General features: G+C 40.7%; 1 protein-coding gene across 1 annotated transcript in view; it reads right to left on the reverse strand.

Moving 5' to 3' along the window:
• Positions 1-1,249: 1,249 nt before the first annotated feature.
• LOC101156397 (desmoglein-2-like) overlaps positions 1,250-18,595 on the reverse strand; it is a 44,566-nt gene continuing 27,220 nt past the window's right edge. Inside the window, exons 7-14 of the mRNA XM_023954044.1 lie at positions 13,914-14,099; positions 13,221-13,810; positions 12,897-13,039; positions 9,934-10,155; positions 7,043-7,282; positions 6,696-6,829; positions 3,137-3,427; positions 1,250-3,046 (exon numbers count right to left, since the gene is read on the reverse strand). Coding sequence (XP_023809812.1) covers positions 1,949-3,046; positions 3,137-3,427; positions 6,696-6,829; positions 7,043-7,282; positions 9,934-10,155; positions 12,897-13,039; positions 13,221-13,810; positions 13,914-14,099 — 2,904 coding nt within the window. The 3' untranslated portion in view covers positions 1,250-1,948. The remainder of the gene's footprint in view (positions 3,047-3,136; positions 3,428-6,695; positions 6,830-7,042; positions 7,283-9,933; positions 10,156-12,896; positions 13,040-13,220; positions 13,811-13,913; positions 14,100-18,595) is intronic.

The following is an 18,595-nucleotide window of genomic DNA, read 5'->3' on the forward strand; positions in this document are numbered from 1 at the left end:
CTTTCTGTCCACAAAACATTAATTTGTGCCAACAAAATACTAATAAGTGTGCACAAAATACAAAATTGTTCATAAATTTTGTACATGCAAAATGCTCGTCTGTGCCCACAAAAGCCTGATTTAGTAATTTAGTAATTTGAGTTTAGTAATTTAGTTTTTTTTATCTTTATGAATGTCATGCTCTTGCAGGGCTCCATAGTATAAGGCGGTTTGTTTGCATTTATTTATGTATTTGATTTTTTATTTATTTCATAGGAAAAAATAAAAATTATCCGGCCTGACCTATGAGCCTGACTTAGTTTAAAATGTTTTTTAGCAGGTTCCTGCTCTGCAGAAGATAAAACTCAGACATAGATCACTAAAAACAAGACAGGACAGAAAAAAAAAACCAATCACACAGTCATGACAGTTCAAATAAAGCAGTATGAGAGGGACTTGAAATGTCAGCTCAGTGGTTACTACACCTAGGGCCTGTTAAGAAAGACATGTATGTCCAATCTAACCGAACTGAGAAACTCCAGTTCAGAAATGCACATAAGCTCCACCTACTTTAACCAGAATAATTCATTTGTATGGCACAGATTTAAGGTGTATATCTACATCTCCCTCCTTTGTGTCCGATTTGTCAAACAAGTCCTCATACGACTGTTGTTTGGCCTTTGCCACCTGGAGGTGGCTTCACCTTGTGCTGCATCTCCCGGTTCTTCTGTCTGCTGTCCTCTCAGTGACCCACTTTTTCTTGGCCAACCTTTTCCTCTTAACACACTCCTGAACTTCTTTATACCGCCACCAAGTCTCCCTATGGGTTTTTTCATTCCAGATTAGGTACCAAGTCCTTTCCTCTGAGTCCCCCTGATCACTTTAGCTGTAGATGTCAAGTCACCTGCAAGAACTCCTGATCTCCCAAAGTCTGTTTCAACTCCTTGCTAAAAGCCATTCAGCATTGTTCTCTTTCAGAAATCCAGAAATGTTTCCTCTAAGAAAATTCACAGGTTCCTAAAAGAACAGTTAAGGAGCAACAAACCTATTGCTTTCTGATTGATGCTCAACCGACCTTCTTCCCATGGTTCCTTAAGTATTTTTACTCTCACAGAATGAAAACATTCAGACCAAAGTTTCAATGAAGCAGCAGGTTTCTCACCAATATACTTCCTCAGTTCATATCCTCTGTCTGAATAACACTCGGACACTGAAAGAATTCTCATTCATTAGGTTTTGTATCAAAGCAAATAACAACACTCTTGACAGATTTTTGGTTTAGCATGAAGCATTTTATTTCAAATACTGCAGGTGGAGAAAAGACGGCATCCAAACACACTGAATCAATTACTGGTGAAAAATGCAGAAGTGAAGAGGAAACAGCACCATCCCATCAAAAAAGGAGAATTATTCCCAATCCAGAACTGTAATCCAAACCCAAACACCCCATCAGTTGATACTAGCTCTATATTGTCCCATTGCTTTAACGTTTTCTCTTTACTCAGTTTGGTTGGGTTGGGTTCAACACTGGTCCATGAGAAACACAACAAACCAGTATTTGAAATTTCTGATGACAGTTAAGTTCAGGGACTCCATAAACCTGAGAAACCCAAAGTCCAAAGGAGAACTCCAAAAGTCCTTAAACCCGTCTGCATCTTTGGAGGAGAAAAGAAGAGTCAGAACAGGCTGGAATGGGCTAAGACCACCGAGTCAATTACAGTTGAACATTTACTTACACTCACATGTCATGCAGAAATGTAAACATTTCAGTAGTATAAAAAAGTATAGCTGTGATACAGAATTTTTACACAAACTCTAACTTTCCCAAAGTTGTAACAAACCCAGAGTATCACATGTTCCAGTCCCTTAAATGAACATGGAGGCTGGTTTTAGAGGCTTTTTTTTTTAGAATCAGCTGTTGTTGATTTTTTTCAGAGCTCAAATTTGAGAAAATCCTTATAATGTTGTCTTAATAAGTTTGGTTTGAAACCATTATCTGGAAATGTTTTGGGTCTTTTTCTTCAACCTCTAATGGACCACCAGAGAGTAACATGTATTTGTCACTAGAATTTTGTGGCATTATTCTCCAGCTGTCCATAGAGACAGATCCTGGGGACATAAGGACTTCTCCAGAAGCTGGGGAGCCAGGCAGCAGTACCGTGGCGCTAAATGGACTTATTGGACTGGCAGGACTTTGAAAGTTTACACAGCCCTCTGTGTTTGAGGTGACCAACCCTGTGAGAGAAACTGGAGCGCCACTAACAAAAGCTTCAGATAGACCCTGGGAGCCATTGACCATAACCATGCCTGAAAGGTTGGTTGCACTGGACCAGTCCTCAAGCATGATGCTGTTCTGTAGATTGGGTGCCACCATGTACTGCATAGGTTGCAGTAAATTGTTGACGTTGTAGCAAAATGGCTCCTGCAGCGTGACTCTCTGAGTGGGATAATGCAGCAAAGAAGAATACCCCACATCAGAGGAATGGCCGATGTTTGTCATCTGAGAGTGGGGAAGACTCATGGATGAATGGGAGCTGCTAACTTCATTTGAAGCCGAAGTAAAGACATTTGTAGACACTGCAGCTTTCTCTGTGGTTCCATTAGACCGCTTTGTTTTAATAAGAGGCTTTGTTTCAATAAGAGGCTTTGTTTCAATAAGAGGCTTTGTTTCAATAAGAGGCTTTGTTTCGATAACAGACTTTGTTTCAATAAGAGGCTTTGTTTCGATAACAGACTTTGTTTCAATAAGAGGCTTTGTTTCAATAATAGACTTTGTTTCGATGAGGGACTTTGTTTCAATTACAGGCTTAAAAACTGGTTCAATCAAATCAGATGTCCTTCTGGGAGCAGCCATTGCTGTCTGTGTCACAGATGATCTGACAGGTGATGAAGGAGGGGAACAAATCTCAGCCAAAGTCTTGAACTTTGTTCCAAGGTCAGCAAGGAAGTTCAGGTTATCGGTGGAGTCCTGACGACTGCAGCAGCTCAAAGAGCCACTGGTTGACCCCTGGCCCTCATACTCCCATACTTTGACAGGGTATATATCATTCAATTCAAGCCTGCATTTCTGTTGGAGGCAAAGAAACAGAACCAGCATTAAAGTAATTACCCTCATGTAGAAAATCTGATGGTGAAAACCACAAAACCAGCATGTCACCTGTGAAAAGTAGTTCTTCCAATAAGCTGCAGATAAAGTCATGTCCTCAGCCAGAGCTGCTCTGCTCTGCATTTGGTTCTCAAACATGGTGTGGTTATAACTCCCCCCAAAGTATTTGTGAGATCCTTCTCTGTGAACAAGTTCTGGTTGGGCGTAATGCGACTGCATCATGGATTTTGTGCGGCCTGCCACGTAATGAGTCTCTCTGACCGTTGTGGAGACATTGACGACATTTGCTGCTGTAAGCCCTCCTTTAGCAGTCGGCCGATGTAGAGGACTCTGGGGAGGAGTCTGAAAGCAAAAACAAAACGAAAATATCTCAGATGCATACTTTCCTACACACGCGTTTCCACATCGTCCATTAATTTCTGATAATGGACACCTCATCGGGCATTTTCTCTAACATGCATCAGATCTCATTACCAAAAAGAAAATACTCTTCTTTAGAAACAAACTCATGGCATCAGTTATTGGATTTTTAGAGGAAGAACCAAAGAGATGGTAGACATTTGTGGGCCTTGAACTGTGAGCTACTCGTACACACAGAGTGTTGATTATCCAATTTCCAAGCAACCTTTAGGAATTTGAAACCCAGAAAAGCTGCTCTTTCAGACAGTGATGAACATTGAGGCTTGAGAACAGCACACAAGGGTTTTTAGAGAACAAGCAGCACCCTGGACCTGCAGGACTGGACTTTGATACATCTGCTTTAGTGGTTGAGTTAGACCATTCTTAAAAAGTGTCAGAAAAACTCTAATCAAAACTACTAAGTACTTCAAATAACTCTTGTCAAATTCTCTTTTAGAATTAATTGTAAACTTTAGGAACATATGTCTTGGAACTTATAATTCATCAAGGTCTCTTTTTTCTCTTGGACAGTCGGATGGACTTGGTTGGAATGGGCAGAATGCTAAAGAATGCTTTAAATGCCCCCTTCCACATAGAAAGGACTCAACCAGGATTCAAACCAGTCTTCTAGTGGTTACCATTCTAGGCTAGAGTGAAGCAGACCAGGCTGTTTAAATCAGCAGTTCCAACGGCTGCTCAGTTGGAACTGTTGTTTAAAACTAGCTCTCACCCAGGTAGGAAAAAAGCAAAAAGTCTCACTAGTCCCATAATTTCTCAAATTATCATTTAAGAAAAGGTAACTGAAGCTCCTCACTCACATTTACCCTGCAGACATTTTCAAACTTGATACATCTGCTGCTTCTTTAGATTTAAGTCCCACTCCAATCATCTTTTCATCAGTATCAAAAGAGTTCCCAGTGGTCTTTTAATTTTAAACAGTTTTATGCCAAAGGAAAAAAAAAGTTGTTTTCTTGGACTTAAGTTCTGCAGAGCGACAGCAGTTCATAGGGATTACAGGTGGAACTTTTAGTGTGGAGTAAAACCCGTCACCATTTACCGTCATCCATTTCTCTCCTGCTAGCTTACAGCCCCTCAAACCCCAACCTAACATTAGCGGGGCAACAAAAATGGCGAGCAATATCAGAGCTATCCAGCTGTAGAGTTTTGATCCATTTTCCAGCTCAGACGAGGAAGACAAAGACGTACAAGGACCTATTTGAATCGGTTAGTTCAAAAGGGGCCCAAGTCCAAGAGGTTTGTTTTTCCAAGGAATTAATTTAATTGCATAGCTTAAAGGGAGGCTACACCAAATGATTAATACTTTACCCAGATTTAGCACCAGTTCATAGCTTACAATTGCTATAATATGAAGCACCTCACTTTTATAATTTCAGAGGACTAGCAAACTAAAGTCTCTGGACTTGGGCCCTTCTTGAATTAAACAGGGAGGCTGCCATATTGGATAACTAGTGCTGCCATCTATGGGATAAAGCAAAACCCATGCAAGAGAGGCCCAAGTCCAGGAATTTTGCACTTAATGCATTATAAATGTCAAGCAAAGTCAATACATTATAACAGACTTGGGACTTTTTTGCTCATAATCAGATAGCTTTTCTCTTGAAGACCACAGAACACATAATATCTCTATTTTGAAAAATTGTGGACTTGGGCCCCCCCTTGAACTAACCGATTCATTTGTCTGCAAGTGAATGATCAGACTGAAGAGAACCTCAGCAAATTTCACCTCCCAGAGAAACAAAGGTCCTTGCTCTTAAAAGGACCGGAAAATTTCTTGTTTGGTCCAAACCACAGTTCAGGTGGGCTCTCACACCAGCTATATGAAGAGGACCATCAGAGGAAAATGGATCAGACCAAGACCAAACCTGCCAGAGGGAATACCCACATTCCCAAACATTTTTAAATTAACTTATTTTAATGAGAACTTTCTGATTGGTTAGATGTACCATACTTATTTGAAGAAATGAAGCTCAGCCCTTCCTGAGAAAACGTCCCACTTTCACACAGTATAGGAGTGCATCTGTTCTCAAGGGTATAACAGACATCCCTAAAAAAATGATCTGCCTTTATAGACAGTCTTCCAATGTTTTTGTGTAACGGGATGAGATTTTTCTTTTTTTTTTAATTACACAAAATGTTGGTTGTCCCTAAGTTTCTTTCCTCCCTGTTGTCAGGTTGGGTTTTTGCTCCTCCTTAAGTTGTTCTTCTTCGCTGGTTTTCCCTTTATATGCTTTCCCTCCCCCCTTTCTGTTTCATTGTCCGATGGGAGACGTGTGTCCTGTAACCTTAGCAATATGAATCCTCATTTTATCTCATCTATTCCCAATATCCTGTTGTTTTTTTAGTTAGTTTACGGAAACATACAAAATCCATGAAGATAATGATGTTTTATTTTAATGTGAGGATTAGCTGATCTCCCTCTACCTGTCACCCCCATGTAGGAGCCAAGACGGGCAGCTAACACTTGACTTTCTGTTTCTGTTCTTGTCAGAAAGTTTTCAAATCTGCATAAATGGAGGTGGTCTCCAAGGGAGCTGCTGTGTCTCAACATCTTTTACTATATTTTACACTTACAGAAAAATCAAAGAACAAAATAACTCTGTGCTCCATAGCTGTTTGGGTAAAATATCAGAAAGAATTAGAGAACTTCTCACTTTTCTAGTAAACTGGTTGGATAAACCTGTCCTGGTGCCTCTGGCAGCTCTCCTCCCCCTCCCCTCTCTCCTCCGCTCCTGACCCGACCAGCTATGGCCACTTACCTCATTACCCTCCAGACCTTCATTAGGAGATCCAGATCCAGTATTCATCACCAGTTTGTTACCCCTGATGGTGCATAGTCTGGTCACTGCTCATGTCTAACCTCGTCTTACGCCTCGTCTTCAGGACTTCTAAACCACGAGTGGTCATCTGAGTCCCCCGACTTCCTGAGCCGAAGTGCCTTACAGAATTCCAGGATTCATCCCGTCATGCCACGAGCCGTTGCTGAACCTCCAGCCACGCCACGACCCACTATCCAGCTTCCTGCCTCGCCACAACTCCAAGCCACGCCGGATCAAAATAAACGTTATTACTTACCTCATAACTCACCTATGTTTTCCTTCCGGGTTCCAGCGTCTGGGTCTGCCTCGCCTAGCAAGTCATGACAAAACAAAAGTTAAAACATTATAGTAAACTGAGGAGAAGAGCCTCCCACCTTGTCATCGCCGCGGCCTTCAGTGCTATAAGACATCAGCCCCTCTGTTTTTTCTGTATCCAGATCAATGAACTGCTCAGGGAAAACCTTATCTTTTCCTCCAAACTGACAAGTGATCAGGATAAGAGGGATGACTGTGGGAGAAGAAGAATGTTTGATAAATGCTGTAATACAATGAAAAAAAATCTCACGAGTCATCAGTGAAAGTGTCATCCCTATGAACCTTTGAGGCATCGATTTACACTGACTGGAGAAACTGATCAGAACTGACTGGTGTTCATCTGTATTGAATGAAAACAGGATGTTCTAGTTGTGCTGGTCAGAGGTCAAAGTTATCTGGGACTCACAAAGCAGCAAGCACAGCGCCATCAACAGCAGGCCAATGGCTCCTGCTGACATCCCAACAGATGTGGATTTCAGGAGATTCATCCTCGGCGTGCATTCCTCTGTTTCCTCACAGATGCAGACATCAACAATGAAAACCTCGGCAGTTGGACAGGACAGACCCTGAGCGTCCTTCACCTCCACTTGCAGCTCATACACCCCAGGCCACAGAGCTATCTGGGAATGGAGAGCAGCAGTAGTTCCTAGAAAGATGACAAAAGTTCATTACCTGGAAAACCCAGAGCTACTGTTCTGTTACTGCTACATCCTCTGTTGTGGAGCTGATCATGAAAAAAACAAACTTTCATCCTTGAATGACAGTTGTGTCAGATCTACCCCCCTACATCTTATCAGGAGTTCGGGTGTAGTCATAGTCATTGTCCTGACAGTCCGGTTGCTGGTGTCACTTAATTAAAGATTCAGGTAACCCTCCTAGCAACTAAACTCTCATGCCTTGAATACTCATGCACAGATAATTGATCATTAAGAGTAATGATAATGACGTGTGTACATGGATCAATATGCTGTACAGTAGTTTCCAAACTACAAGTTGCACCAGATTAAAAGGCGCAACGTCAATAAACGGTCTATTTTCAAAAGTATTTAAAATAGACCATTTATATAACTAAGTTTACTGTAGAACATGTTTGTTACTGTGTTACTGTATTCACAACATCTGTAACTTCCGGCCTCATTTAAAAAACAGACTGATACCACTAAAACAAAAGTTTCAGTGACTATGCCAACTCCAACCTTGTTAGTAACACGTTAACCCACTCAACAGTCCAACACTGCTACACGTTAGCAGCCTGACGATGCTGAAGTTGGCTTCCAATTCACAGTTTCCGATTCGCAAGGGCACTAAAGGACCATTCCACTGCATTTTTCGCACTGAGCCCACATTAGACTGGGTCCTGTTTAAACCGCTGGACCTGGACTGCTCCAACCTGGATTAAATTATGATTTAGATAGTTAAGAATGCGTTAATCACAGTTTCTGATTTTATGCAATTTAAGGTTAATAGGGACAAGGGAAGGACAACTTAAAGCAAAATACCAAAACAGGGACTTTGAAGTAAATTAGGAAACAAACCAAGAAATATTGAACAAAAAAACAAAACTTAATTCAGGGGCACATGCTAACCCTATATGTCCATAACTATATGTCCAATCTGACATCTGCTTCCCAGTTTCTTTTGTATGTTGATGTCTGAGATTTTTATATCTCCTCGTCCAGCCTTCTTGGATTACTGTAGTCCATCATAAAAGTACCAGTCTGTGGAATGCAACAAAATGATTTTGCGCACCCAGGTGATATGTTATGGCTACCGGCCCGTACCTGTGTAAACAAATACAATAGTACAATCCAGTATAAAAATAAAAATAGAAAATGTAAAGGATTTAATAATTACATTTCCCTCAGTATGCAAAATGCATCCTATTTTACATTTTTACAAATCAGATAAAGATTACACAAATCAGAAACTGTGTTTAATGTATTCTTCAGTCTCTAAATCATAATTTAAACCAGGTTTGAGAAGTCCAGGTCCAGCGATTTTTTAACAGGACCCGTTCTAAGGTTGACTCAGTGTGCAAAATGCGACAAAAATCATACTTTTATACATTTTCACAAATCAGAGAAAGGTTTCACAAATCAGAAACTGTGTTTAATGTATTCTTCAGTATGTAAATCCTAAATTAATCCAGGTTTGAGCAGTCCAAGTCCAGCAGTTTTTGAGCAGGACCCGGTCTAAGGGGGACTCAGTGCGAAAAATGCAGTGGAATGTTCCTTTAGTGCCGTAGCAAATCGGAAGCTGTGAATCAGAAGCCAGCATCAGCGTCGTAGCAGACGACGCGTAATCACAATAGCACCCAAACGAACATTTTGATAGTGCTGTGAACTTCTCAAAATTGCTTCAACAAAAGTAAACACAACAAGATTTGTCTGTATGTAGGCTGAGTGCATTTTTATTTTAATTTAATTTAATTTTAATATATATTTATATATAATATATATTTCATCATTATTTTCAAGTTTCCAATCATTTCATGACTAATATGACTAATGACTAATTCTAACTTGGTTTGATATTTTCATTATGATTGCATTAAATAAACCAATGACAAAACAACAACCTGGAACAAAAACTCAGCATTATTTCACAACAGCCTTTGAAGGACTAGGACTTGGAAATGTGTAGCCATTGCCAAACAGGTGTGCATAATGATATGAGTAACACATGATTTGTAGAAGGGATGAACAACTACGTCTTAAATTCTTTAGGTAATTATGTCTTCCCAAACCACAAGGTGGAGTTAGTTGATGGAGGTAAACTGTCACAAATATGAGCCTTGCTCAAACATTTTCTAGTGAGTTTATGAACTGAAGTTTCTTTCATTCTGATGCCTGGAATTATATTCATTTATAACGTTCATTTTTCTGAGTCTTTCTGTTTTTTTTTCTCTTTTCAGGAGGCCTGTGATCATTGCAGGATCCTTGGTTTTCTTTTTGATCTCTTTAAAAAAAAAAAAAATCTTTTGTTTTTTCTGCAAAAGCGCCCCCGCTGGTTCTTGTGAATGTCACAACCATTAGTTGTGGGTGAACTGTCGCTTCCCCTTGGTGTGTTGTGCATGCCTTGCGTACTCAGAAACAACAATTTGGCAGAAACCTGAACCACGTGTGATCGTATGTTTGTGAAGCGCAAACAACTCAAACCACAAAAACCTTATGATCCGAACCCAAACAAACAACTGCAATGAGATTCAAACTGCTGAACTCATCAGAGTGAAGTGAAGCCCTTTAGATGTGAAATCTGTAAAGTCTGTCCATGTTGACCTGAAGGAAAACTTCATACCGTTGATGACTTCCAAATCCCAGCTGCCCTTTGTTCCTTCAGGAACGATGGCAAAGGAGAACGGAGCTGCATTAGGATAGGCGTCTTCGTCAAAGGCGGTGATGAACACGGTGTTTTTGTCAGAGCACAGAGTGCTGGCAGTGCTGCTGAGAGTGGGACAGTGGTCGTTGGAGTCAGCCACTTGGATGGCGATGGTTCCAGTGGCTGTTTTGGGGGGCATGTCTGAGGAGGAAACAGCTGTTAGTGAAGCTCCTTGGAAAGGAAAGGAACAAAGATTATGGAAGTTATGGAAGTTTTTTTGAGTCATAATTCAAAGTAATATGAAATTTGCAACTGACAATTCAATTTGCAGTTTGGTCAGGCAATTTGAAACTGCATTTTGCAATTGTCAATTAAATATCCAATTCAGGCTTGGAATATGAAAATACATGTCGCAATTTAGAATTCAATATTAAAATTTACAATTCAACACGAACATTTTTGGTAGACCAAAGGAAATGGAATTGGCTGCATTTAGCTAATTTCTGAAGGCTGTAGGTCCCGCCCTGATGAGAGCCTGACAGTTTGCATTTCAATTTAAATTTTGACAGAAAAAGCGCGAAGCCACACAAATGAAAAAACATTAAACCAGGGGTCGCTGTTTTGTAATTCCATTTGAATTTTGATACAAAAACAGCATGAAATTTTACAATGCAATAGATTTGAAGTAACTTTAAAATGAATTTAAAGCAAACCATATGTTAAAATGTGATTTTTAATATTGTAGAGTGAATTCCAAATTGCATTGTGATTTGAATTATGACATCAAAAACCCATGAATTTAAAATGCAATTAATTTTGTTTTTATTTAATATTTTATTTTTTGAATTGTCATATTGAATTGTACAATTTAATATTGAATTCTAAATTGCAAAATGTGTTTTCATCTTTCAAGCCTGAATTGCATATTAAATTGTCAATTGAGAATTGCTTTACTTTAAATATGACTCGAAAAAACCCTTTAAAAGATGAATGCCAATTTCTAACTAAACTTTCCATAAAGCACATTAAGATGTTAAGATAAGTAAATAAACCAAATATGCAAATTCTTTTTTTTTCTGTGTCAACGCTGTTACAATAAACAAGGAAATATTCCCCGATCATTTATGGTGCTCTGTTCAAACAGGCAGTGGGTGTGAACACAATTATCTCTGTGGCTTCAGGGGCAGGGAGCAGTCAGGAGGAAGAAACATTTCTGCTAAAGAATTTTGGCTAAGGAAAAACATAAGCAAGCTCCAGAAAGAAATCCAATAAAGTTGCTGAAGATAACGACTGAACACTGTGGGGCAAAATAAAAACACCTGTTTTGAGGTTTGGGAAAGATTCCCAAGCATTGTCCTCCAGGTGTCTTTTAAGATGAGTTTTTAAGACTGAGAATGAACTTTTGCCTCAGGTGGAAAAGTAGAATTCTTGGAGTTGTATGTACAAATGCAGGCAGGTGGTAAGGAGACGGCTCAGCTGAAAATAAAGTTCTCAACCTCCTGGCTTTTCACCCCCAGTCTTTACAAACAAAGACTGGGGGTGAACAAAAGTTACTGAAGGAGCAGAAAATAACTTCAGGAACTAGACCAACGAACTGAGGATCAATGGACTGATTGATGGATGAAAGATCAAGGATCACTCAATGACTATACTTCCGCTAGTGCTTGTTTCGTTTTACACTTGGCTTTGAAACTTTACTGGAGTTTCTGGACTGACTGGAAATATAGTTATTATTCGGAACTTTGTAAATAATTCCTGACAGAGGTGTGGACTGAGAGAATCTGGAGTAACTGGGTCAATGAGTCATGTGGTTGGAAAGAACTATATGTCTGTGAACACAAAGATCATTGTCTAAGAATTATAGATCATCTATGGTAAATGGCATATACTTTATATAGCACTTTACCACCTTCTTAGAAGGCCCAAAGAACTTCACAGTCACAGTCTCATTCACCAACGCACACACATTCACACACTGCTCTTTATTTACATGATCCATCTTTCTACACAATTTTTTTCCTGTCTGTGGCCCGGTGGATGCGGCCCAGGGGTTGGGGACCACTGGTCTACATGACCTGTCTATCTACACAATCTATCTACGTGATCTATCCACCCACAGGATCGAGCTATCAACAACCTTAACCCTTGTGCTATCTTAGATGACCGAACCCTTACATTGACATGGTCTCCCTACCATGACAAAGGTGGATAAAAGTGGAAAGATTTCATGTAATCCATGGACACCAGTGAAGATCACAAATCATTGAAAAAAAGATGTTCAGCGTACTGTATAGTGGGTCTAGATGACCCAACCCCCATATTAAAGTGCCTAGGATAGCACAAGGGTTACTATGTCTACATCAGTGGTCACCAAACCTGTTCCTTGTGGGGATTAAGAAATCCAATGTTCTCAATTTTTTAATTTTATTTTTTAACACAAAATAAGATGAACAAGAACCTCGGTGGAAATAAGTTGTATAAAACTTCCTGGGGTACATCCCTTCTTTGGTAGTAAATTTGTATGGAGTGTGTACTGTAATATGAACTGTACTGTATCATTGACTGTTTTCTGTAAAATTTAGAAATAAAACTCTCAATCAACAAATACATAAACAAATTAAAAACGAATAAGTCAATAAATCAGTCATACATTTCAGTTTTCTGTTTATTCTGTCTTCTAGATCTGCTGAATTCAAATTTAAACGTCCTTTGCAACACAGTTCAGTTAACGCTGTTAAACTTTAACTGTTAAACACAAAATGATACTTAAATTTGACAGTTCTTAAACCTCAATCAATGGGTTTTTCTGAACAGGATCCTTTTGTCTACTGCTTACTGCTGGACACTTGTAGAATCCCTGATCTCTCTACATGACCAATCAATCAATCCACCCATCTATCTATTCATTTATCTATCTATTCATTTATGATGTTGGTTTTTACCTTTACTTATTGCAAGAAGTTTGCCAATATAGGTCCCATTCACCAAGAAAGGAGACTCTCTGTCTGGTTTCTTGTTGAGTTTAATCTCAGCAGTTTCTTCATCTATTGTAAACCAGTTGTCTGGATCATATGCTTTCGCATAGCTGGAGTTAAGAGACAAAATGAGAGAAAATATGAAAAACACAAAAAGAAATAGCATACTGGTCTGAGAGTTGTTTATTATGTGTGTAATTTAAAAGGAAATTTCCTGTTGGCCTGCAGTTGCTTTCAAACATGCTGGCCAAAGTGTAAAGATTTGACCTCCACTACGTCGTCATGACTTACCTGACATCTTCAGCTATCTCTCCAGTGTCTGGATCAACTGCTAGGAAAACACCAATGATGCCATCTTTGGGTATTTTGCTTGGGTCTTCTGACAGAGGAATCTCCTTGGTGGAGGGTGCAAATGCCGGTCCTTCTGGAACATTTTTCACTAATATCTTGATGGGATAGCTTTTGGCACTACCTGGCATTTGGCTGGGTCCTGACCCGGAATTCACTGGTTTTACAGGTTTAGTTCCAGCACCTCCACCAAGCCCGGCGCCAGGTCCAGCAGCAGGCCCAGCCACAGGCTTGGCCCCACCCCCTGTCCCAAGTCCTCCTCCTACTCCTGTACCCATCCCTATGCCCACATTCAGTCCTGCACCCAGCTCTCCTTCCAGACCAGTATCAACATTTGAATCTACTTCTGCATCCACATCCAGGCCTACCCCTACACCTACGCCAGCTCCAGTGCCAGCTCCACCTCCTGTGCCGCCGGATTGTCCACCTCCAAAGCTTACACCAAGTTCTAACGCAGTGCCATTGACAAAAGGAGCCACATTCTCAATTTGCAGGCCAAGATCCAGGCTCTGGACCTTTTCAAAATCCACCGGCTTTTTAGTTCAGAAGAAGAAAAGGAGCAAAAAAGTTGGATTAACACATAAAACCAAGTAAATCAGAAAAACCCAGTTTATGTCATCCATCAGCCTTTTTTACCTTGATCAGCTTCAGAATGCCTTCATTGGTTTCTTTGTCTGTCTCAATGGAAAAGAGATTATCTTCATTCCCTTTGACAATTTTAAAGACAGTCAGCCAGTTGTCCGTAAATATTTCGTCCTTGTCCTGAGCTTTGATTCTCATGACAACCACGTCAACAACATTTTCATCCACTGAGCCCGTATACTGAAAAAAAGGGGATTAAAAAAAATTGTTTTAAACACATAATTAGATAAAATCTTACTAAAAGCTCTTATTTGCAGTTTTCTCAGTAATAGACGTTTCAAAAAGCTTTAAATGGAAAAATCCATCCTATCTTAACGAGCTTTAGTTTCACATGTTCCAAAATGAACACTGTTCTCCGTTTTGCAGGATTGCTGTGTTCCTAGAATTTCCATAATTGGAAGTGGGGACAGAGCCTTCTGTTATTGTTTGCCTCTTGTGTTTTGTTTCTGGGTTTTTGTTGTTTTGTTGTTGTGCAGGTCAGTTGTGCCATCTCCCGTAAGCCTTGTCCTCCTGAGCTCTCTTGGAGATAGTCATAGCTGCATGCAATGATCGTATTTGTTCTAATTATTTAAAAGGGATTTCTTTTCTGTGTCAGTATGTCTTTTGTGTTTGGTTTATGTGTTCTGGATCTTTCATTAAATCCTTTGAATACTCCGGATTTTTTTGAGTCTCCCTACTCCTGGGTTTATCTCCACTGGACATCTGTATCACCTTTCAGCTATCAGGCCTTAACGGAATCCACTCCTTATGTCAATTTGGGCGGCACACACAATCTCTATCTTTAAGGCAAAGTTTAAAACCTTCTTTTTTGACAAGTCTTATTCACCTTCACCCATGCAGGGGGTTGACTCATACGGGTGTTGCAGGTGTTTGGGTTGTATAGAGGAGCAGCTGCACCTTAAGTAGAGCGCAGTTGTGTCTTGCAGTTCCCTTGTGGTTCATGCAGTGTGTGTGAGATAAGTGTATTGTGAACTATTTGTAAGGATATTATAAGTTGCATACAATTCTATCACCTGGGTGATGCTGTCATAAGGTGCCTTTACGCCACACTCCAGTCTTTAGTAAGGTGTGAGTACTGGCCAGGGTTTGGGGGAGTTGAAAAACAGAAACATCTGTACAACATGTCTTTGTCTCACCTACTTCAACCTTATGTGAATCTACTGTAATTATGTAAATTGCCTCAACATCTGAATAGTATTTGAAAGAATGTCAACACTGGAGCTAAAGCTCTGCTGTTAAAATGTCAGGTATTCACTACAACCTGTCACCTGCACCATTCCAGTGTAAAAAAATGTCCACAAACCTTATTTTCCCCAAACGGTCCGTGACCTTGACATTACTTGCAAGTCAGCTGTGTGCTCTACACAGGTTTGCCCATTTTTTGCCAGCAGACACCTGTTAGGGCAGTTGTGACTATATTAAGGGATGACATGGGTGTCTTTAAATCATGCCATCACAATTTTAGCCAACTGCTAAGAATCCATTTAGGACATATAGGCCACTCCCACCACCTCTCAAATTCATGGATCACAGGAAAAGTTATGCCAAGGCTGTGGTTAGTAAAGTTTTGAACACATTTCCCTCATTTCCTACTAGTAGTAGCTGTCACTAATGTATCTTTTAACAGATGTTCCAGTGGTTTTTTTTGTCAGTCTGTTTCCTTCCAGCTCTTTTAGCTTTGCAATTACTTACAAATCTTTTGTCTTAATAGATATTATAGTGATTTCTATTTTGTCAGTCTTAATCATGTATTATTGTTGTTGCAGTCACCCCACTCTTTTGTCTAAAAATTGATGTTCCTGTGATTTTATTTTTGTGATTTCTTTTCCCCTCACTGCTACAGTGGTCTTTAAATTATAATTATGCTGTTTTTAGCTAAAATCAATAAATCTGTGTCGTTTTATGAGACATACTTTCTGCAGAGCGTCAGGAGTTAATTTAAAATTCACCTCTGAGTTGTGGGTGGAATCGTTGGGGCAGAGTAAGCCTACCCCTACTTTCCGTGAATTCTTAATTTTACACGCCTTCACACTAGCTTACATCCCCGTACACCCCCAACCTAACAATAATAGGGCAGTTTTTTGTCTGCTCCTGATTCGGGATTTGAATAAAGACATTCTCAGAAATGCAATTTTAAGCTAAAATTTCTTTATATATGTCCTCCATGATAAGAAAATTCTATGAGAACATGTTGAGAACACAAAAAACACTATTTTTCAAAAGAGTGGGTCTTTAGGGGGTTTTGTGTTTGTCACTGTCACCTGTTCCAGTTTGTAACATATTTGTTTTGTCAACAGGCCTAACTGATGTTTCAGGGATTTTGTTTTTGTCCATCTACCTCCCATTTTTCACTTCCAAGATGTTTTTTTTTCCAACATACAGTCAGGACCATAAATGTTTGGACAGAGACACATTCTTTCTAATTTAGTTTCTGTACATTACCACAGTGAATTTTAAATAGAACAACTCAGATACCATTGAAGTGCAGACTTTCAGCTTTTATTCTATGGGTTGAACAAAATGATTGCATAAAAATGTGAAAAACTAAAACATTTTTTAAACACAATCCCTTCATTTCATGGGCTCGTAAGGAATTGGACAATTGACTTCCATGCTATTTCATGGGCAGGTGTGGGCAATTCCCTTGTTATATCATTATGAGTGAAGCAGATAAAAGGCCTTGAGTTGTTTAGAGGACTCGTGCTTGCATTTTGAAGATTTTGCTGTGAACAGACAACATGCGGTCAAAGGAGCTCTCCATGCAGGTGAGAGGAGCCATCATTAAGCTGAGAAAACAGAAAAAAAGAAGCCAGAAATTGCTACAATATTAGGAGTGGCAAAATCAACAGTGTGGTACATCCTAAGAAAGAAAGAAAGCACTGGTGAACTCAGCAACGCAAAAAGACCTGTATGTCCACTTAAGACAACAGTGGCAGATGATCACAGAATCATTTCCATGTGTGGAAGGCACTTGTTTAAGATCACCTTGCACACCAGCTGTTTCATCAGCAGAAGGCTCATAAAAGCTTCAGTCAGTAGAGGTTCAGACAGAGACCTGCTGCTTCCAGAGGGAAGGTGTAGCAGGTGTGCAGCCTTTGGCTGTGTGTGGGGCCCTAGTCGGATCGCAGGCAGTGTTTGGCCGCTCATGCGACTCCTGTGGAGAGTCCTCCTGAGCTGCGGGAGCAGGTGCCGCTGTTTCTTTTGTTTCCCATTGTTTGTTTGCATACCTGCTCTTCCCAAACCGGTGACCCCTTGGTGCACCGTTGTCGAAGAGCGGAGCCACGGGCGGGATTTCCGGGGATCGTGTGTGCTCCGTACACAGTTTCAGTGACTGCCGTCCATCCACGCACAGGGGAGCGGCATGACGGAGCTGGATCGAGGGCTATTGGAGCAGGTCCCCCCCCTTCCGGCCTTTTATCGCCCCTGGCACATTCAGAGCCCAGTGTCCCACCACCTTGGACTGGCGTCTGTTACTACCACTGGACGCAAGGGGCGTGGCATTGAGCCTGTTGTGCTGCAACAGAGAGCGCACGGCTGGGTGCAGCTGACTGTGTGGGCTGGGCATGATCGCCCTTGTGGTTTGGTTAACTCTTTTGGGGTGTCTATTAGAATAGGAATTTTAATCATAATTGTAATAAAGGTTGTCTATTTTCTTAAAAGCACCGTCTTGGTTTCCTATGTCGGAGAGTCCTTTGCTTTTGATTTTAGTTTTCTGATGGCGGCATCCAAGGGGAAACCATAATGCCACAGAAATCTTGGCGCTGTGAGCAGGACCTCCGACTTTAACAGGAAACTGAGACGTGTATTGAGTTTTGTTTTGTGTAAACTGTTTTTTTTCTTGTCAAAACAGCGGCACCTGTGTTCTTGCAGCCATGGAAGATGAAATACAGGAGTTGCGAGAGCTGGTGGCTCAGCTTCGTGCTGACAATGAGGACCTCCACAAACGGCAGGATCCCGGTCCTAGCTCCTCGACAGTTTTTTGGTAAGGGGGGCCTGGTCCTTTAACGGAGACGCTGGTTTTGGTCCCACGAGACTGGAAATGCCCTATGTTTAGTGGTAGGTCTGGAATGGTGTTGGAAGAGTGGCTGGAGGAGGTCCAAGCATGCATGAGAGCCCCTCATTTAGTGGTAGCTGACCAGGCTTTCTTTCTGTACGATCACCTGGAGGGCGAGGCGCTAGAGGAAGTTAAATATCTGTCAAGCGCAGAGCGTTCTGACCCCTCTAGAATTATTGCTGTGCTTACGGAGTTCTATGGCTGTTAGGAGTCATACGTGGCAGCACAAGAAGCGTTTTTCTCCCAGAAGCAGCGTGAGGATGAGTCTCTCCAACAGTTTTCTTTTGCTCTTCTTAGTTTAATGGACAGAGAGCAACAAAGTGCCCCTTCTGGAGTGGTGGATGCTGATGCGCTTCTCCGAGCTCAGTTTATCGAGCATGGCACTGATGGTGCCTTGAGGCGACATTTAAAACAATTTATTTGCCACGATCCAGATGCCAACAGCCAACCAAGGGAACAACACTCTCCAGGAGGTAGGCGTATCAATAACCAAGTCTCCCATCAAAAGAAGACTGCATCAAAGTAGATACAGAGGGTACACTGCAAGATGCAAGCCACTCATAAGCCCTCAAGAATAGGAAGGCTAGATTGGACTTTGCTAAAAAGCATCTAAAAAAGCCAG

Source organism: Oryzias latipes, chromosome 4, assembly GCF_002234675.1.
Source record: "Oryzias latipes chromosome 4, ASM223467v1".
In the NCBI taxonomy this organism is placed as follows: Eukaryota; Metazoa; Chordata; class Actinopteri; order Beloniformes; family Adrianichthyidae; genus Oryzias; species Oryzias latipes.